General features: G+C 47.0%; 2 protein-coding genes across 4 annotated transcripts; one reads left to right on the top strand and one right to left on the bottom strand.

Moving 5' to 3' along the window:
- The first annotated feature begins 1,024 nt into the window (after positions 1–1,024).
- On the top strand, positions 1,025–17,203 carry doc2a (double C2-like domains, alpha). 3 transcript variants are annotated; one of them, XM_044099723.1, is made up of 11 exons: positions 1,025–1,258; positions 3,701–4,009; positions 4,212–4,291; positions 6,872–6,946; positions 7,574–7,683; positions 8,147–8,273; positions 8,928–8,987; positions 14,146–14,342; positions 14,852–14,933; positions 15,428–15,524; positions 15,665–17,203. In XM_044099723.1, the coding sequence occupies exons 2-11, from the start codon at positions 3,706–3,708 to the stop codon at positions 15,799–15,801; spliced, it is 1,269 nt and encodes a 422-aa protein (XP_043955658.1). In that variant the 5' UTR covers positions 1,025–1,258; positions 3,701–3,705; the 3' UTR covers positions 15,802–17,203. The 3 variants fall into 3 exon arrangements, with proteins under 3 accessions (XP_043955658.1, XP_043955660.1, XP_043955659.1); XM_044099725.1 differs by lacking the exon at positions 1,025–1,258 and adding an exon at positions 1,376–1,538; XM_044099724.1 differs by lacking the exon at positions 1,025–1,258 and adding an exon at positions 2,595–3,455.
- A 104-nt stretch (positions 17,204–17,307) lies between these two features.
- Positions 17,308–21,071, bottom strand: LOC122821630 (zinc finger protein 771-like). The gene is made up of 2 exons (XM_044099726.1): positions 20,348–21,071; positions 17,308–19,325 (listed from the first exon to the last, which is right to left on the bottom strand). The coding sequence occupies exons 1-2, from the start codon at positions 20,538–20,540 to the stop codon at positions 18,379–18,381; spliced, it is 1,140 nt and encodes a 379-aa protein (XP_043955661.1). The 5' UTR covers positions 20,541–21,071; the 3' UTR covers positions 17,308–18,378.
- Positions 21,072–21,157: the final 86 nt, after the last annotated feature.

The raw sequence follows: 21,157 nt of genomic DNA, 5'->3' as shown, positions 1-21,157 counted from the left end.
AAGAAAGTTTACAATCACTCTCTCTTCCTCTCACACGAAGAAGATGAAGAAGAAAAGTCAAACTGTTAGAAGAATTCTTTACTTTTCTCACCAAAATTTCAACACAGATTTATTAACTTAAAATTAAAATTAACTTAGAAGAAGCTAAAATAGCCAAATGTTTTTAAAGTTAGCAAAATGCTAAAGAGCTAAAGGATAAATTAGCTAAACTACTAGGTGCACAGTGGTGCAGTTGGTAGAGCTGTTGCCTTGCAGCAAAAAGGTCCTGGGTTCGATTCCTGGAGTTTGCATGTTCTCCCTGTGCATGGTGGGTTCTCTCCGGGTTCTCCGGGTTCCTCCCACAGTCCAAAACATGGACAGGTTAATTGGTCGCTCTAAATTCTCCCTAGGTGTGTGTGTGTGTGTGAGTGTGTGTGAATGGTTGTGTGTCTCTGTGTTGCCCTGCGACAGACTGGCGACCTGTCAGGGTGACCCCGTGACCCCGCCTCTCGCCTGGAACGTAGCTGGAGAGGAACCAGCAACCCTCCTGACGACTCTAAGGGACAATGTGTTAGAAGATGGATGGATGGATGGATGGATGGATGGATGGATGGATGGATGGATGGATGGATGGTGAGGAGCAAAGCAACAGAAAACTTTTCCATCTGGTTTCACACGAGGCTCCTGATCAGGTGTGTATATAAAGTCCGGCTTCCTGCTGAGAGGGCGGATGGAGAGGAGGAGGAAGATCCTTCATCCCAGGGACACTACTGAGGAAGAGGAGGAGGAGGCCGCGTCTTCCTCACCCTTCCTGTGTGATGGTGTGTTGGATCACACATGTATCATTAAGCTCAAATTATACAGAGGAGCAGAAAGACAGATGCTGCTGTTGGCACATTATTTTACCCTCCCACCCCCCCTAGACACACACACACACACACACACACACACACACACACACCCTCACGCACGCACACGCACACACAGCCTGAGGAGGAAGAGGATGGGGAATTAAAGGAAGACCTTCATCGCTGTTGATATCGCAGACAAACATGAAGCGATGAAATATTAGAAATCTGGAGCAGAGAGGCGCAAACAGGAGGAGTGGATCAGTCACAGGGAGTCTTCCTCCTCTTCCTCCTCCTCCTCCTCCTCCTCTTCCTCCTCGTCCTCTTCCTCCTCCTCTTCCTCCTCGCTGCTCGCTGCCCGTCTCTCCACCTGTTAGTGCAGACCCTCCGTCTTGTTTGTGCAGGAATCTCCTCCACTCCTACAAGCAGAGGTAAGCAGCTCCTCTTCACTCTGCAGCTTTGGATTTAACTTCTCTGAACATTGTTGGTTTTCTGTTCCGCTCTAGAAAGTGACACATGCAGGAGATCTGCAGGACTTTTCTCACTGTTTCACTGCAGAAGCCTCTGCGGAGATGCATTAAATTGACAGTAGATTCGTGTCAGTGCTGCATGGGAACAAAAGAGCTGCTGGGTTTATATAACTTCATCTGCTTCAAAGGGATCAGTTTACATAAAACTGAGCCGATGCATTCAATGAAAACAGGATTCCAGGTAAATTCCTGAATTTATTAAGTGAAGGTTCTGAACAGGAAACCAGCAGAGTTGAATGTGAGGAGAAACCTGTTGGATATCTGCTGCAGTGTCTCATTTGAACTGTAAAATGTGTTGACTGTGGCTGGCTGCTGGATTATTTCCTCTGTCCAGAAAATGAAAAATGCTCCAGCTTCACGATGAGGCTCAAAGTTTCTGTTAAAACGTCTCTGTTCTGGTTCTGCTTGGTGCTCTGCAGGAGCGTGCATCAAGAAACACCTTCCTCTGTGCAGATAGGGGGCGATAGAGCAGGTATTACCACACAGATAGAACAACCTGCATGGCTAAAGCAGCGCTAGGCTAACGGCTCCACTGTTGTTGACAGTTTATCAGAGACTCAGTCTGGATTATCATGGCAACTTTTTCAAAGTTAGCGTCCAGCGCTAGCCTGGCTATCGCCTTCCTGCGCTGTTCCACTAGATTCTCATTTCCCTTCCCAGACAGTCTGGGCTTTCAGTCATTCACTCTGATTGTCTCTGGTAGATTTTCTGCCAGGCCAACCAGCGAGCAGAAGGAGAAGTTGTGAACGATTACATTTTTTCTGCTGCCTAGGGATCGTAGTCAGCCTGTAGCTCCAGCAGCAAGTGAAGATGCCGTTCAGGCCGCGTTGGCCACGCCCCCAAATATTATTATTATAGTCAGAGCTGCCTCGTTCAGATCGGCAGGTAATCTCCCGTTAGCCTCATAGCGTTGAGCTGGTGTGTTACGTACGTAACGGGCAAACGCTAGTGATTGGGTAAAATGAAACCATGTAAATTTAAATGCAGGCCACGCCTCCAGGAAGTAATGGGAGGGTCCAGAGTGCAGCAAAGGGCAGATTCAGATGTTTACGCCATCTGATTGGACGATGTTAATGTCTGACGTTTGACTTTTCTTTGTTAAGATGTAAATAGTTTATGGCGTATTTATTTAGTTCCAGCAGTTTATGGAGTTCACATCTGTTCCTGAAACTCCAGAGAAGAAACTTCTGGATCCTCAGCAGATTTACAGCATGAAGGCTGGAAGTGAGGAAGACTGTGGTGTGTTCAGGAACATCTGGACTTCCTGGTTGCACAGATAGAATGAGGAAATGTTTGTTTTTTGAAGCTTTTCCTTTCATGTTAAATATTAATAAGCTGTATTTTCTGCTCGTCTTTCTATAAATTTGAGGGATGGTTTCTGTGATCCTCCTCCGGTGGATCAGCTTCCAGCAGGCCGTGTTGATGTGCAGCGGCTGGTTGGACTGAATGATAATGTGGGAGGAGGATTTGAATCCCAAAGAGACGCAGGCAGGAAGTTTGCAGTAAATCCTCTTTTTTCCAGCAGCGTGTTGAATTAGACAGAGTCTGTGGGCAGATCGCCTCCGCTGCTCCAGAAACATCAAACCTGAAGCCATTTTCTAAAACACTGGGTTTCAGAGCTTTAAATCCCCCAGCAGATGTTTGTGTGTCGTTTCCTCTCAGGCTCACTGAACAGAAAGAGGCTGAAATATGTGGAGACACGTGAGGAAAATCTATAAATGAATCATAAACAGAAACTTCCAATCAGAAAACTCTGAATTATGTCATTATTTATAGTTTGTCCACAATAAAACATTTCTGTGTTGAAGGAAAAAAATCCAATGCAGGCATTAATAAATTTATTGATTTATTGAACAGAAGAAATTATGTTTTCATGTTTGCATTTGGTCAGCCTGTTGGGGTTCCTGAACGCACCGCGGCAGCCTGTTGGGGTTCCTGAACGCACCGCGGCAGCCTGTTGGGGTTCCTGAACGCACCGCGGCAGCCTGATGAAGTAGAGACTCAGAACCAGCTCCAGAACCTCTCACCAGTATTCTTGCAAACATTTTGGGTTCTTTTGGGTCAGCAGTGGTTCTGGTCTTGGATCTCTCCCATTGAGGTTATTGTCTCTCTGATTGTTGACCTTTGACCTTTAGGCAGTGAGGCCAGCAGAGTTGTTATTCTGGTCCTTGTTGTTGAACCTGGAACTGGAAGGTTCTGGTGTGAGTCATGGTTCCACTGGTTCCAGAAATGGACCCAATAAGTCTCAACATTAGTTTGCTAACGGTAGATTGTAAAGTTTAGCTGTCTCCGTCCCTCTGTCCGTCTGTCTCCGTCCGTCTGTCTCTGTCCGTCTGTCTCCAGACTCTATGACGGTGCAGAGAGGAAAGAAGCTCAGCATCTCCATCCAGGAACACATGGCCATAGACGTCTGTCCTGGTCCCATCAGACCCATCCGGCAGATCTCCGCCTACTTCCCCCGCCTGTCCCCCACCTCCCCTAACCCCTCCTCCTCCCCAGTGGCCCTCAGCCCCCCCGCTGCGGCGGCGCCGGTGGGCGGGGCCAACCTGCTGTCGCCGCTGCGGGCCCAGTGGGGGCGGGGCGGGTCGTGGTCCCAGAACAGCAGCATGGAAACGTCGGTGGACATCAACAGCGAGGACAGCGACGACAGCAGTGAGCCGCCGCCTGGTGGTCTGTGAATGCATGAAACTCTGTAGCAGTCAGTGTTCACACGTCTCTATGTGGCTCCTGCATGGTGCGTTCGTGAACGTCTCACCAGCAGCTCTTTTCAGGTTGCTGCTGAATGTTTCTGGTTGCAGATGTGAATGTTGCTCCGTTATCTTCCTCATCATCCTCTTCCTCTCTGTCTCCTCAGCCGCTCTGGGAACGCTGGAGTTCGAGCTGCGCTACGACGTGAGCTGCAGCGAGCTGCACTGCACCGTGCTGCGGGCCAAGGTGAGGAACCGCTGCATCAGACACATCGCTCCTGTTGACGCAGGTTCACAGCTACAGTTACAGAACAGAACTCCATCATCTGCTGTGGTTCTGAGTCAAACCAACCTGTTCCCCTCCTGGCCTGTGGGGGCGCTGCACCAACAACCACTGAAGGAAAACACACAAAAACCTCTGAAGACACTGAGAGCAACTTCAGATTTTAGTGTTGGAGGATTTCTCTTTAGTCTTTGGCTGAAGACCAGGAGACATTTCTGCTGCTAGCGCTAGGCTAACTCGTTAGCTTTGGTTGGATTTACCCAGAATGCCCTGCGCTGTAGTCCACTTCCTGCTTTTAGAGCGGTCTCTGGCATCTACATATGGATTAAAACTGAAGCAGAGTTCACTTCAACTGAACCCAGATCGATGTTTGGAGGACCAGAGGTCAGAGGTCGACTAGCGTTCACAACTCACCAGTAGGCAGAGGACCGATCAGCTCTACAGCGAACCGCCTGCTGTCAGACCAGAGCCACAAAGCTGAGACACTGCCAATCAAGACTAGCTGCTCCACCTCCTGACTCACCACCAGGGGGCGCGTCTGAGTGAGATGGTTTTAGAGCAAATATTACAAAATTAAAATATCTAAAAAAAAATGAACAAAACCATGAAGAAAGAGCTGTTTCTACAGATTATCGACTTGAAGGAGTTGATCCCTGACAGAGCGATGCCTTCATGAACAGCGCGCCGTGAAGATCCAACCCGTTGTTTCTCACGTAACCGACCACGTCCGGTTTAGTATTTTCAAAATAAAAGCTCCTCCAGACTCAATACATCGAATGGACATATTTATTTACTTCTTGCGCGGCCCGGTACCAATTGGTCCGGTGGTTGCATTAAAGGACAGACAGAACCAAACGGTCACCATCTGACCAGAACCAGAAAGTTTCAGTTTAGAGCTTCAGTTTTTGGATCTGAGCAGGAATGAAGCCGAGTTCTGGTCCGTTCTCTCCCAGGAAACCAGATAGGTGCATACAATGGGTCAGAACCGGGCCAGCTCGATGCCTCCGGGCCTCGCTGACCTCACAGCTGTGAGAGGTCAGCAGGTGAGACAGGAAGCAGCAGCGCCTGGGCAGGTGTGAAGAGCAGCTGGTGTCAACTTCCTGTCCCCTCTGGTGGACACGGACTTTTTCTGGGTCCTACACCGGACCTACCAGAACTGAAGTTCCGACCCAGTTTAAAAGAGGGTCAGGCTGGAATCAGTTCTGATACCATTTTACCTGCTGAAGGAACCTGGCTCCGTCTCTGCTGAAAGTCCCACTCCCAGTTTACTCGGGACCGTTTAACCCAGTTTAACCCAGTTTAACCAGTAGCTCTGTCCGTCGCCGTTGGACCCCCAGCCACCTCTCGGCTCCGGGTTTTTGCTCTTCGGCTCGTTAAATGTCGCCGAGTCCCGGCAGGAGGAGCGGCGTCGCTCCGTCTCCAGGTGAAGTCTGCGCCGCATGCTGCGCCCAGAGCTTCTCCTCCTGCAGGTGAAGGCGGAGGTTCCTCCTCTGTTAATGTCAGCAGACAAAAGAGTCGGCTGCTGGAAGCTCCATGATGGTTTACTGGTTGAAACACTTACTGGGAGAGAAACAATTTCCATGGTTTACTGGTGTTTTATTCCAGAGCGGACGGACACAACATATGGCTAAAATTGTTTTTAAAACGTTTTATTTCATGACTAGAATTAAAACGGAGACAGGCATCTCCAAAAACACCTAAAAGTATTAAATCTGACAGATTTTTATTGAGTAATCTTTGAGCTAACCTTCAGCAAACGGCGTGCTAATGGCTAGCAAGGTGTTCGCAAACTGTTAGCACGCTGCAAGCTAACGATTTACAATCCACTAGCAAAGGACTGATAGCTCCCCATCCAGACCTGTTTTATTTATAAAATGAAACATTTTACGAACCGATGTAAAATGCTGATGTAACTGATTAAGAGAAATGTTAGTTAATTTAAAAATACTATGTAAAACAATACAGAAATAAGCACATATAGGCAGATTTAAAAGGAAGCTGAATAAAAAAAAGAAAAGGTCAAATTAATGTTGTGGTTGGTGAAAATATTGATTTAGTAACAATACATTTATTATGTCTCTATAATACTTTACACATGACGTTCTGTGGATAAAGAAAGTAAACTGAAAATTATAACAAACAAGGTCAGTCCTGAATAAAACAATAACGATGGACCAGTATTCCCAGTAGTTCTGTCCTCCCAGTGGATCCCATAATAAATGGAGGACTGGTTTGAAAAGTCTGGTTGCTGCTCTGCCTGCTGGAAAAGTCAGAGCTGTTTGTTAAAACACATGTAGCGCTAATTCATCATGAAACTGGTGAGGTCAGGATACTCAGTTCCGTCATGCTGTGGGCTCCGTCATGCTGTGGGCTCCATCATGCTGTGGGCTCCATCATGCTGTGGGCTCCGTCATGCTGTGGGCTCCATCATGCTGTGGGCTCCATCATGCTGTGGGCTCCGTCATGCTGTGGGCTCCGTCATGCTGTGGGCTCCCGGTGGAGTGGATCCGTCTCTAGGAACTGATTCGGCTGATGTTGTTTCAGGGTCTGAAGCCCATGGACTTCAACGGTTTAGCTGATCCCTACGTCAAGCTGCACCTGCTGCCTGGAGCCAGCAAGGTGAGTCGCTCCCAGCATCACTAGTGGTCTGTGAAGATCACAGGTCAAAGGTCAAGCCATTCTGCTCCACTTTGATAGGAAGGGTTTTATTAGCATAAACTCACTTTTTGTTCTACATTCCTGCTAGGGATCAGCAGCAGCAGCACACTACAGGCTAACATTTAGCATGCTATAGGCTAACCATTAGCATGCTGCAAGATAAACCTTAGTACACTGCAATGTAATTGTTAGCATGCTGTAAGCTAACCTTTAGCACATTTCTTATGTTTTATAATTCTGTTGCTGGAGCTCAATGAGTTTGTCTCCATCTTAAGATGGAAGGTAAATAATTTCTAGATTTAAGATGGAAGGTAAATAATTTCTAGATTTAAGATGGAAGGTAAATAATTTCTAGATTTAAGATGGAAGGTAAATAATTTCTAGATTTAAGATGGAAGGTAAATAATTTCTAGATTTAAGATGGCTCTGCTCTTCAGCCCCGGTGGATCAGAACATGAAGGATATCCTGATTCTAATTTGATGCTGCCACAAACAGTTTCTGACACAGATTCAAACTAAAGGTTTTGGTCTATGTGGACAAATAGTGTAAGACGACTTGTCCTGGTGTCCCTTCTGTCTCCGTTTCAGGCCAACAAACTGAAAACGAAGACGATCAGAAACACCCTGAATCCCTTCTGGAATGAGACGCTCACCTACTCTGGGATCACAGAGGAGGATATGCACAGGAAGACGCTCAGGTGTGTCAGGAATATTTAATGGACGTCCACAAACGGAGCTCGTCTTTTGTTCATCTGATGGTCCAGAAGTGATTCTTCCAGCGGGATCACCATAGCAACCGGCGTTTCATCAGCAGCTCCTAACTGGGCCAGCAGGCTGGTGTAAACTGGTTTCTGTGGGCTTTACTGGTTTTCCTGCTTCATTCCTCATTGGCTCCTTTTCTTTCCTGTTTCTCTTCCTGGTTCTGTTCTGGAAAAGGTTCTGGTTCAGTACTAACAATCAGAACCTGTGCTGCTTCTCGGCTGATTTAAAGTTACAGCAATAATTTGGATCATTCGGCCGGTCATAAATGATGCATTTCATTTTTCAAAGTCAATTAGAAATGTCTCAGTTTTAAACTAAATATTTACTTTGAAGCAAAATATTTAGCTTGCAAACTAAACTAAACCCTGACACTGACGGCTGACCTGCTTCATGTCTCAGGTTGACCGTCTGCGATGAGGACAAGTTGACTCATAACGAGTTGATCGGAGAATCCCGGGTTCCCCTGAAGCGGGTCAAACCGGACCAGTCCAAACATTTCCACACCTGCCTGGAGCATCCGCCGCCGGTAAAACCTGAGTCTGACTGATTTTTATAAACACCCAGTGAAGGTTCCGATGGACCAGAACCAAGCCGCTAGCCGCTAGCCCAGGGGTGGGCACTCCTGGTCCTGGAGGTCCGGTCTCCTGGAGGTCCGGTCTCCTGGAGGTCCGGTCTGCTGGAGGTCCGGTCTGCTGGAGGTCCGGTCTGCTGGAGGTCCGGTCTCCTGGAGGTCCGGTCTGCTGGAGGTCCGGTCTCCTGGAGGTCCGGTCTGCTGGAGGTCCGGTCTCCTGCAACCTGTAGATGTTTCTCTACTTCATCACACCTGAGTCCAATAATGAGGTCGTTAGCAGAACTCTGGAGAACCCGACTGCACTGAGGAGGAGATCCAGCTGTTGGGTTCAGGTTGTTGGACCAGAGAGACTCTAAGAGCTGCAGGACACCGGACCTCCAGAACCAGGACCGCCCATCCCTGTGCTAGCGGCTAGCGGCTTGCTGCTAGCTGCAGCTTTTTCCTGTGAGGCCAGACGAGACGAACGGCGTTCTGTGACTTTAAATCAAATACATTTCTGCTGACTGAACTGCCGATCCGGATACTTTAGAACCGGGCTCAGAAGGAAAGTAGATGGTTCTGGACGGGTCCGTCTTAGAGTCCTGACCTTGTCCTGTCTGTGTCCTCCAGCTGCCGTCCCCCACCGCCATGGGAGAAGCTCTGAGAGGAATATCCTGCTACCTGAGAGAGGTGAGCGGGATTAAACTGGGAACAAACTGGGATTAAACTGGGAACGAACTGGGAATGAACTGGGATTAAACTAAGGATTAATGAGGTTTATCACCTTCATCATCATCATCATCATTCTGTCTGTCCGTCAGTAATGTGTCTTTATCTCAGCTGTGTTTCTGAGTCTCCGTGTCGTTTTGTCTCCTTGGTTCTTCCCTCATTAAATATTATTTTTACTGCAACCTGCTTCCACTGCTTCTGCCTCGCCACACTTCATGACACTGAGGCTGAAATGATTCTCTGTTTACATCAGATTAGATTAGATTAGATTAGAGTAGAAGACACCTTGTTTGTAGTGAACTAAACTTATCAAGAGTATCTCAGTATGTTAATAATATGTAACATTTAACTTTACTTCCTTCCATTTATCAAATGTTTTCATCTAGAATAACGTTTCTCAACGGGTGGTACCACCCCTGGGGCCGGCAGGGGGCGACAGGGGGCGCTGTGATTCCTTGGGGCCATTTGCTCCAAGGTAAACTTTACACCTTATGCACAACAACCAGTTTAGACTTTGAACAACTTGCTAAGACGGTATTGTGACATTAAAACAAGTTTAGCTGCAGCTCTGCTTCTCTTCAGGGTCTGTTAGCTTCTCCTGCTAATGTTAGCTTCTCCTGCTAATGTTAGCTTCTCCTGCTAATGTTAGCTTCTCCTGCTAATGTTAGCTTCTCCTGCTAATGTTAGCTTTTCCTGCTAATGGTAGCTTCTCCTGCTAATGTTAGCTTCTCCTGCTAATGGTAGCTTCTCCTGCTAATGTTAGCTTTTCCTGCTAATGGTAGCTTCTCCTGCTAATGTTAGCTTTTCCTGCTAATGGTAGCTTCTCCTGCTAATGTTAGCTTCTCCTGCTAATGGTAGCTTCACCGCGTCAGTTCAGCGTCACACCGGCTGATGATGCTGCTGGGATTCATTTGTCTGGTGTCCGATTTTCAAATATTTTCTGTTTTATTGAGGGTTTTGTCCAAATGTTTTGGGTGCTGTGATCATGTCAAAGCAGCAACTTAAATTAAAAAGTGTTTTATTGTCCATCTGGATGCTGCTGACAACAGAATATTGCTCTTATGTAACTAAAGTCACGATACAGTCAGAAAAATGAACCCATTTAAATAAAGAAATCCTCCATGAGTGATTTTAGGATAGAGAACGTTCATTTTATAGAGTCCTTGGTGCTGAAAGAGATCCGGTATGAAACGGTACCACAGGACATTGAATTTAAATCACCAGAATATCGGGATCGATTCCGTTGTTTTAAAAGGTTTACGTATCGATGCTTTTCTCCATCGATACTCTCCCTGACCGGTCCGCCCCGCAGGGGGTAAAAACCAACAAAACAACGACGCACACGTTGAACAAAACTGTGAAACAACAGAACCAGGACGCAGAACGCAGCAACGATCTGGATGTGAATCAGGACATAAAAACAGAGAATCCAACGCTGAACAGTGAAGAATCAAAGAGTGTGAAATGAACACATGATGACGAGGAGGAGCAGCGGGTGAATGACAGGATGAGTGAAGTTTACTGGTGGTGAACAATCAAATAAAACTAACAGGAAAAAAACTAAAGAGGACAAAAATAAACCGAGAGGATAAAACTAATCAAAGGAAACTAAATGGAAATAAATGAAGAACAAAATGCAAGAATAAACTAAGAAACTAAAGTAAATGGGAGGAATAAACTGGTATGGCAAGACCTTTTGAGCAATAATTAACACAGAGGATGTATGGCAAGAACAGACTGTTTTCAGATAAAAGGTAAAATAATATTGATAAAGCCTCATGGGTTTGTTGAGAACACATCGAGTACTAAGAAGAAATATATTTTACAGACAATCATGGTAAGGAGTTTATCACTTATTTGTTTTTTTTATTATTTATTTTTAAGTCTTATTTAAAGTTTTCAAGGTTTAGAACATACAGATAAACAAACAGATAAAACCCAGATGCACAGGTCATACATAAAACATTCCAGTTGACAAATGGTGTATTCACACAACAAATGTATACAAACTGGGAACGCGTACGGCCATCAACATGAGACCGAGGGGAGTCCAACTCGGTGCTCAACTTAGTCTGTTCTGTGAAAAGAGTTCCAGGAAGGGATTCCAGCAGCATGAAAAAGTGTCTTTAGAGCCTTTACCAAGTCTTTCCATCTGTATAATGGACATCATGTCCGTCACCCAAAGGCAGAATGAGGGGAACAGAGGATCTCCAGTCCCTCAGGATTAGTCTCTTGGCAACAATCAGTCCCAGTTCTAACGGTTGCTGCATTGTAGCGGGTATAATCCCTGGTTCAGGTTGTATTGGAGTCTTGTATGCCTTGGAGTACCAATCAAACACTTTAGACCAAAGGCCCGATAATGAAGGACAGGACCAAAAAGCATGAGACAGTGAGCCTTCAGAAATGTCACATTGGGGAGATAGAGGGATAAATCTTATGCAATCTGACCTTTGAATAGTGTAACCGATGTGTGATTTTAAACTGAATTAGCTGATGTCTGCTGTTTATTGAACACCAGTGAATTTTGGAGAGGCATCTGTTCCATAAAGGTTCAGGGATTGTTATCCCAGCTCTTTTCCCCAGGCCTCCCTGATTTTTGTGGTGGATGCAACAGTGCGGTTGCCAAGTAGATGTACAATTCTTGTAACGAGATGTTTAGAGTCAGGGGGACCAAGGATGTCAAAAATGTCATTCTCCTTTGGAAGAGTGTCAAAGTTCTCACTTTTTGACTTAATGTAATGCCTGACCTGCAGATTGGGGCAGATTGTATTTTTCTTTCAATAGGCCGAATGATGCAAACTTATTGCCAATATACGTGTCCTTAATCGACACCAATCCTCTTTCCCTCCATTCATGATAAGCTTTGTCCTGCCAAGGAGGCAAAAAACTGTGGTTAAAGCAAAGCGGCGTCTGTACTGATGTATTTGGCAGTGCAAGGAAAGTCCTGATCTGATTTACAGTTCTTACTTCGTGTCTCAACACAAAGCTCACATTTCAATAGGCTTCAGGTTTTTCAAGCCGGGCAAATAGCAGAGCTGGTAGGGAGGAAATATTCACCAGATTGGACTCCATCTTGAGCCACAAAGGAATGTTAGTCATTGGGTTACCTGGGGAGTCCTGCTGCCAATACATTAATGCTCTGATGTTGGCAGCCCAATAATAGTGTTTAAATATAGGCAGGCCCAGACCTCCCTCCTCCTTCAGCCTCTGTAAATAGAAATCCTAGCATTTTTCCATTCCATATGTAGGACTGAATGATCGAATCCAAGTCCTTGCAGAAAGTCTTTAAGATAAACAGGACGATTTTGACAAATACAAGAACCTGGTAGGGAGATCATTTTGATTGAATTAATGTGTCCAATCATTGACAGAGGTAAAGTCTTCCAGTACTCAATATTTTGCTTTAATCCTGATATAAAGTTTAGTTTGAAAATAAGTTTGGGGTCTTTGGGTATAGTAAGACCAAGATAGGTGAGATGGTTCTCAACCACTTTGAATGGAACATTTTGTAAGAACCCAGATGGGAATGTATTGGAAAGAGGCATCAACTCACTGTTTGACCAATTGATTGTATATCTGGAAATTTTACTGAAAGATGTAATCAGACTGAGGAGGAAGGGGAAAGACTTCACATATTATATTCAAATATAAAATCACATCATCAGCGTATAAACTAATGAGTGTTTCAACACCACCGACTCCAAGACCTTCAATGGTCGGATGCGTCCTTATTGCCTCAGCAAGTGGCTCCAATGCAATAGCAAAAAGTGACAGCGGGCAGCTCTGCTGAACTGAGCGCTGACCGATCATTGTTTGTCAGGATGGAGCACATGGGTTCTTGATATATCAGTTTCACCCATGAAATGAAAGTCTCCACCTGGTCAAAGGCTTTGTGTGCGTCAAATGTGTGAAACCTTCTCCAGACTGAAGGAAGTTTCTGTCCTCCACTTTGCTCAGACACTGAGGAGAAACGCTGATAAAGTAACAGTTGTTAACAGTTTGTTGTTTTGCTGAGATCATCTGGTCTGAGCTGAAGCCTCGCTCAAAGTTTAGGGAACGAGTGAAATGATTTTATGCTAAATCTGTAACCCTAATAAATCCTATCTGCTGTCATTCACCCTTGCTGAAGCTTGCTGAATAAAGATTCATTCAAATCCTAGTAAGATTTGTGGACAGTTCAGTTGTTTGAGTCGTCTGCTGAGTTTGGTTGTAATTAATGTCAAAGCTATGAACATGTTTCTAGAAATGTGGAGGTTTCTTTGGTGTTGGTAAAATAACGACCTGGGGGTTTGTGCTGAGCTACTTAGAACTGTCCAGTCTGTAACAAATGTTTGTTATTGATGCTGTTAACAAGAGTGAGTGTTGGAGTTACTCAGTGGACTGACAAGTGAAAAAAGTCGTAACATTTGGAATGAAGGCAAGCAGATTATTTCACCTAAACCTGTGTAGGAGTAAGACTCGGGGGTTTCAGAGAGTTTCTGGACCCGTTAGACCAGGGTGTCAAACTCCAGTCCTGCAGTATTTAGATGAGCCTCTGCTGCACCTGAATAGAATAATTAAGGCTCTGGAGAACCGATCTACACAAGGAGGAGGTGATTAAGACATTTGTTTTGTACCTGTGGCTCATCTAAAGCTGCTCAGTAGTCGGTCCATGACAGTTGGGAGGTTTGGGGGCGGGGCTGGCTATTGCGCAATAACAAGTTTGATGCTGATGTCAGCAGCTCAGAGCTGAGAGGGCTGAAAGCTGCAGCTGGTTTCCACCCTGAATGTTTGAAAAAGGAAGAAAGCTTCTTCATTTCAGCAGCAGATTTTGAGTCCAGCTGTCAGGAGATCTGGACGCTCTGAGGCTCAGAGCTCCACTCTGAACACAGACGTCTCACTCTGAGGGGAAATCCAGCCTGGAGCTGAAGACACTTCCTGCCGTCTGAGAGCTGACGTCTGCAGAAGTTCCTGAACTGAACTTGCTTCAGACTCAGAGAGCTTCTGCCTCCGTCTGGATTCATCTTCTCAGCGGCTGAGGAGACGAATCCAGAGCTGCAGGACGAAAATGAACTGGTTTAAATGAACTGGTTTAAATGAACTGGTTTCAATGAACTGGTTTCACTGGTGCTGTCTGCAGTGGGAGAACGAGCAGCTGCACAGCCTGGAGGAGCGAGGCCGCCTGCTGCTCTCGCTGCAGTTCCTGCCCTCCGCCCGTCCTGATGGCGCTGATGGAGGTGAAGGGCGGCTCAGCGGCGCCCTCTGTGTCGGCGTGAGGCGCTGCGCCCACCTGGCGGCCATGGACGTCAACGGATTCTCTGACCCCTACGTCAAAATGTGAGTGGGCGGGGTTTCCTGGTGGAGGCAGAGGGCAGAGGTCACCTGGGCGCCGTGTGTACTGTAAACAATGAACAGCATAAAACTGGTTCATTTCTAAAGTTTTAAAAGTTATTCCTACATTTATAAATGACAAAGTAAATATTGTACAGCGTTCCTTTACAAACAGCGGTTGGAGATGATGGACAGACCCGGTTCTGGTTCTGGTTCTGGTTCTGGTAGTCTTCTGTCTGGTTTTTTCAGATGTCTGATTCTAGATGAAAATCAGAACCGACCCGTTTCCCTGCAGAACCTCCTGCTCAGCGGTCCGACCCGACTGAGCCCAGGAGACGAGCGGAGAACTCAGGTTCTGGTTCAACCACAACATGTCAGCTGGACCGGAACCAGAACCGGGTCGGTGGTCCTCAGACTCCTGAGGACTGTTGATGTGAACCTCTGGTCACTCCGTTCATTTGGTTAACGACAAAAACCTTCATCCTTTCAAAATAAAAGACGATTTTCTCTGTCAGATACCTGAAGCCCGACATCCAGAAGAAATCCAAACACAAAACCGCCGTGATGAAAAAGACGCTGAACCCGGAGTTCAACCAGGTCAGCTCCCCCAACACACACACACACACACACACACACACACACACACACACACACAGACAGACACACACACAGACACTGATGTCCAATCCAGAACCACACAGCATTCTGGGAGATGTAGGCAGAGGAGAGGCTTCAGCAGCTCAACCTCTCACAGCTAGCTAAACTAGCTAGGTAGCATCAACTCACTTACTCTTTAGTTGCCTAGCAACAACCTATTGTGTAACTTGTGCAGCAACAAATTCAGAAATAAAATTGGCAACCTGGTGAGAGTAATATCGGTCAATATTGATATCGACCGATTTGAAACATAATATGTTTCCCAGTCACATCTCTTCACAATAAAAGTCTCTCCTGTTTCTTGGTCTCTTCACAATAAAAGTCTCTCCTGTTTCTTGGTCTCTTCACAATAAAAGTCTCTCCTGTTTCTTGGTCTCTTCACAATAAAAGTCTCTTCTCTTCTCTCCTGATCTCTTTGTTTTGGTTCGCTGCAGGAGTTTTTCTACGACGTCTCGCTGTCGGAGTTGGCCAAGAAGTCTCTGGAGGTGACGGTGTGGGACCATGACCTGGGACGGTCCAACGACTTCATCGGTGAGATGATCAGGGATCCCAGTGGATCCCAGTGGATCCCAGTGGATCACATGCATGAACGACCACACAGAACAAACTTGGCCTCGCTGTCTGCAGGTGTTCAGTCTCCAGAAGGAACTTCCTGTCCTTCTTGTGTCCAGGTGGCGTCTTCCTGAGCTGCCACTCTCAGGGCGACGCCCTTCGCCACTGGATGGACTGCCTGAAGAACAAAGGTCAGCGGGTGGAGCGCTGGCACATCCTGACCAATGAGCTGCCGCGGAGCTCCAGCCACGACTAACAGCGCTGCCGTGCGGTCGCCATGACGCCGCCTTCGTCTCTGATCATCTAGAAACGTTTTGGTCGCTGAGACTCCAGCATGTTTACAGGATCCGGCCGATCCGCTCCGTCTTGGACCGACGCTTCACTCTCTGCATGAAGCCATTATTAGTATTATTGATTATTGATTATTGGTCGTATGATTTGTAAAGTCTTGCAGTTTGGAGCCTCAAAAGTCCCACAGAAGCGTTAGACACAGTCAGTGGAGGCCAGTGACCTTTGACCTTGTGCCCTGGTGATGGAGCCTCCTTCATCTGGTCCTTCAGGCTCCGCCCCTTCATGGAGGAGAGGCTCCTCCCACCGTCTGATGGTCCGGTACCGGTCCAGTTCCAGGAGCTTCCAGATCCAGAGTCATGAAAAACTTTATGAAACGTTAGCAACTACAGATTACTGATAATCCAGATTACTGATAATCCATATTACTGATAATCCAGATTATTGATAATGCTGCTGGCTCTTCAGGGTTCTGTGGTTCTTGTTTGCTCCAGACGATGTTTTCTTTGAGGATGGTGTCAAAGGTCAGCTGTTCCCTGGAATCCAGAAAGAGAGTTGATCGCCTCCTGTTGGCCTCACTCAGATTAACACAGACTAGGATTAGGAGGAGTTTTCTCATTTAATCGGATTTAATCTTTGGCTCCTTTTGATTTATGAACATGATTTAATCTGTTTCAACCTTAATCTGAAATTCCCCTGATTTAATCTAAACTCCATAATTTAATCTGCATTTCCTCTTGATTAATTTCCAGATTAACCTTCATTCAATCTAGAAATGATTTTAATTTAATGAATATTTCCTGATTTAAATGAGTTTTTCTTTATTTGATTTGTTTTCTGATTTAACATGTTTCAATCTGAGTGGTTTTAATGTTTTAATCTGGGTTCCATTATATTAATCTGGATTATATCCTGTTTTAATCTGAGTCTTCTGATCTAATCTCCTTCCTCAGACTGAAACGTTGCTCTCCTCTTGTTGATGATCAAGATGATGGTATAAATTAATCCAAGTGGTTCTTCCTCGTCGCTGCATGGATTACGTTGATGTCCTGTCTCTGTTTCTATGGTAACGGAAACTTCCGGTTGTGTTTACAGTTTTCTGGTTCCTCTTTCCGCACGACTGAATGTTGGACCGTGGTTATGGATTGGATCGTGTTTTTTTCTGAAACAATAAATCCTGGCTGCAGCTCTGCCTCCGTACCGAGTGGCTTTGTTTCCACAGCGCCCCCTGCAGGCAGCTGGGTTGGTTTCAGCTCAGCAGAGCAACATGGAGGCTGAAGCTCCGGATGTTTCATCACGATGTGGAAACATTTTGATAATTTAGTGGAGCACCAAAGGTTCAGAGAATCTGTTATTCCATAAACATTCAGGAACATTTATCTCCAGGTTAAACCCACGATTCTCCATTTTGTTTTCTTCATGTCTGATATGCAGCAGAAAGCGAGTCAGAAAACACATTTCAACACCATTTTTATCATTTTGATCAACTTTGAAATATTTTATTGAATCTTTTTCTCATGAAACCAAAATCTGATCATCACATTTTCACCAAACTTCCAGTTTTTTCTCTGGGAAGTTTAAACATTCTTCCAGTCCAACCAGTCAGCATGTAGACGGCGTGTAATGGTTGTCATGGGCGGTTGCTATGGTAACCCCAGGGCGCTGCAGCGCTTTCCCTGACTGTCCTCACTGGATCCGGTCTGGATTCGGTTCAGTTTTAGAGCCGCTGGATGTTTATTAAAGATCTGATTAAATGTGGCCTAATTAAAGGCCGGGTTTGTCCAACGTCGACGCTTCTGCTTTACTTCCAGACTGTTGACAGTTTCCTTCTTCCAGAATCTGCTCCGGTTCCAACTCTTCACATGTGGATCCAGGAGGATCCAAGACCAGCAGAAAAGATTTTCAGCAGCAGCCAGCAGATCGGATCTGGTTCCAGAAACATCCAAACCCTGAAGTCAAGATCTCTGACAGAAACGTGCAGCATTCCTCAGAGAGCCTTTGGGAGGTTCTGGTTCCTGCCGAGTGCCCGGCTGCGGGTCGGACCAGGCTGCGTCCCGGGGACCAGCGGGGCCCAGGCAGATATTGGATCTGTGGAAGCTGCTGTTGGTCTTGGATGAACGTTTTTCCATGTCCGACCTGGATCTGCCTCCTGACTCCTTCCTGGATTCGCGCCGGTTGCATCTGAGATTCTGTCTAAACGGGTTCTGTCCAGTTCCGGTCCGATGTCTCCTAAATATCGGATCAGGTTCTGCAGAGGCAGGAAACGCTGCAGCCCTCCAGGTTGGACAAGTTGGAGCCGGAACATATCCAGAACCCGTTTAGTAGTGCTGGTTCTGATCCGAACAGGATTCGGACCTGTTGCTGGTTAATGAAGCTGCGGATGTTTGGACCCAGACCTCTGAGTCAGGTTCTGTTCTGACTAGATTCAAAACGTTCTTTTCACACCTCATTAGTTCAATCTTAAACTCCCTGAACAGTGAAGACATCCGGTCCGCAGAAGGTTCTGCTCCTGAAGGTTCTGGTTGACGCGCCTCAGTCCATCCGTTCAGGCGCTGGTTCCGTAGCACAGGTCCTTCCTGAGGTGCAGCTGTAGGCTGCTGGCGCTGGTGAAGGTCTTGGCGCAGCGGCCGCAGCGGTACGGTTTCTCTCCAGAGTGCGTGCGTTTGTGTTTCTTCATGGTGTCTCCGTCGCTGAAGGTGCGGCAGCAGAACGGGCAGCTGTACGGACGCTCGCCGGTGTGGATCCGTAGGTGTCGCCGCAGGTTTCCTCTCTGGCTGAAGCTCTTGGAGCAGAAGGTGCAGCGGTGCGGCCGCTCGCCTGTGTGCGTGCGCAGGTGGCGCCGCAGATCGGCCGACTGGGCGAAGGACTTGCAGCACCAGTCGCAGGCGTAGGTCTTCCTCTTCTGCTCCAGATGGAGGCGGAGCCCAGCGCTGTGACTGAACGCCTCGCCGCAGCGGAGGCAGCGGCGTACGAGCTCAGGGTCGAGCGCCGTGATCGTGGCGTCATCAGGCGGCCGGGTCTCCTGAGAGGTCGGCCCGGGTTTGGAGGCGTCCTGCCGATCCGCCGGCAGCTGCTCTTCCTCAGATGTGTAGTCAAAGCCCGACTCAAGGTGAGCGTTCGCAGACTCAGCTGGACTCTCTCTGCTTGCTTCTTCGGGTTCGGCTTTGACCCGTGCAGGGGGCGGGGCCTGTGGCTCCTCCCTCGCCGCCGGCCCGTCAGCGGGGATCCTGGGAGGATTCGGGGGCAGACGAGCCAGGAGAGGAGACGTCCTCCGGAGCGGGTCAGGTTTCGGTGGCTGATCCCAGAGTTCTGTGGGCCGGAGCCGGGTCGGTGCCGATGGCGCTTCTTTCGGAACCGACAGAAGTTGGGCTGAAGCCGGAGGAGGTCTGGACTGGGTCAGGGTGGAGTCTGGCTCCTCTAGGACGGATCTGGGTTTCAGGTCACCAGGCTGCTGCTCTGCAGGTACGAAACCCAAACCGGCCTGGGTCGACCCTGAAACAGAAACAGAACCCGTTCATCTCAGCACAGATGAGCCAACCAGTCACAACATTAAGACCAGGAATCTCAGGTTCTGAGTGGCGTCGGTCACAGGAACCTGCTGTTGGAGCTAAAAACAATATCACCGATTGGGGCCCACAGAACTGAGATGAACTTTAAGGTGAACTTTGCATATTTATGGAGTCCTATGAGTCAGAGCAGTTCCAGGTTCTCTTCACCTACAATTATCTGCAGGTGTTCCACAAGGAGGCGTCCTGGGGCCCCTGCTGTTTCTCACTGCAGCAGCAGCATGACGGCTGTCCTATAGATGGATGACCCCAAAGTACAAAAAGTATCATGATGTCACCTTTGTGCCACACAAACACAACGCAGCGCTGGATGACACGGAGGCCAGGTTGAACATTTCTGTTAACACACTTTTTATTGGTCTGGTGTTTTCCTGCGAGCCAGAATTAAGAAACTGACACCTGAAGTCACTCTGAGGGGAATTAATCAACAGTTTTACTTTTTGAAGTGAATTACTTAAATGAACCTTTTGCTGATATTATAATTTAATGAGCTGTATCTGTATGATTCTGCTCATATTACAGCACAGACTCGGGCTGAACGTCCGTTAAAGCTTTTCTAAAAATATCCTTTTGTGTTTACATATCAACATAAACTAATAAATCTGTTCAGTGGGATTCATTTAGATCCAATATCAATTACACAATAACTCGGGGTGATTTCCACTGAGCTGGAAAGGACAGTCTGTTAGTTTCTAATAAAAGTCACCATCAGCTGATTCTCCACCAGGCTTCGGGGGAAGAGGAAGTAGCGATCAAAACCTGAAAAAAATCCCTTTTGTTTTAATATCCAGACAGAAAATGTTCTTTAAGCTAAAGCCGAATATTAAACGCGGTTCTGGTCTGCACAGAATAGGTTTTATAAATTTGATTTGGTCAATATTTAACGTTAAAATCGCGAGTAAGTTTTAAAACCAGAGATCTTCCGGCGGGGTTTGGAACGACCCTCACTCAGCCACTCGGTCTCGGCCTCCAGCAGCAGGATGTCCCGCAGCTGCCTCCGCAGGCTCTCGTTCTCCCGCCGGGTTCTGGCCGTCTCCTCCCGGTATTGGGCCACCGTGTCCTCCACCACGTCCAGAACCTCCTTCACCACGGTGGTGAGCCGCTCCGTCAGGTAGGCGCTGAGCAGCTGCAGTTTGGTCATTTTTATCCTGAAAACACCGACAGCCGAACCAGAACCGAATATTACCGATCAAACAGGAAGCGGCTGGGCGAGCCTTCAAAATAAGACTCCGTCTAAGAGTTCAGTTTCGCTGAGAATCGGTTTGTGTTCAGAACCGAGGAGAAGATCCAGAAAAGAGGAAGCTGGTTCGGATGTTCAGGAACAACCGGTACCGCCAAAGGTCAGCCCACCATGAACTGGACCTCCAGTGAGACGGCCCAGTGAAACCAGTTCACTGGTAAAGCTGCTGCTGTGATGGGGAGGAGCCTGGCAAGGTGATGGCAGCATGTTGCTGTGGGCTCTCTCTCAGTCAACTGACTAATGAATTAGCTTTGGACCCATTTGGGACGTCTGACTTCAAACTGGTTTTGGGTTGGACCCTGCAGGTTTTGGACCTGCCAGAACTTTTAACTCAAACCCATCCATTCTTCCAGTAGTATTATTAAAACCAAGTCCCATAGCAAAAATGTGCGTTGCTATGGTGATGTTGCTATGGTGATGACGCTATGGTGATGACCTGCAGCTCTATCATAGAAATGTTTCCGGTTGTTTCTGAAGAAAAATAAAAACCTTCAGCCTGATTTCTTCCTTCTCAGTAA

The sequence above is a fragment of the Gambusia affinis genome, linkage group LG19, assembly GCF_019740435.1.
Source record: "Gambusia affinis linkage group LG19, SWU_Gaff_1.0, whole genome shotgun sequence".
Classification (NCBI taxonomy): domain Eukaryota; kingdom Metazoa; phylum Chordata; class Actinopteri; order Cyprinodontiformes; family Poeciliidae; genus Gambusia; species Gambusia affinis.
The sequence above is the reverse complement of the archived record's forward strand: the minus strand, read 5'-3'. Positions and strand labels throughout refer to the sequence as shown.

Bases quoted from the DNA above. Each gene is read 5' to 3' on its own strand.
- doc2a (XM_044099723.1), top strand. From the start codon at position 3,706: ATGACGGTGCAGAGAGGAAAGAAGCTCAGCATCTCCATCCAGGAACAC. The intron at 4,010-4,211 runs GTGAGCCGCCGC...CTGTCTCCTCAG, and splicing joins CGAGGACAGCGACGACAGCA to CCGCTCTGGGAACGCTGGAG. The intron at 14,343-14,851 runs GTGAGTGGGCGG...TTTCTCTGTCAG, and splicing joins TCTGACCCCTACGTCAAAAT to ATACCTGAAGCCCGACATCC.
- LOC122821630 (XM_044099726.1), bottom strand. From the start codon at position 20,540: ATGACCAAACTGCAGCTGCTCAGCGCCTACCTGACGGAGCGGCTCACC. The intron at 19,326-20,347 runs GTGAGGGTCGTT...TTTCTGTTTCAG, and splicing joins GGCCGAGACCGAGTGGCTGA to GGTCGACCCAGGCCGGTTTG.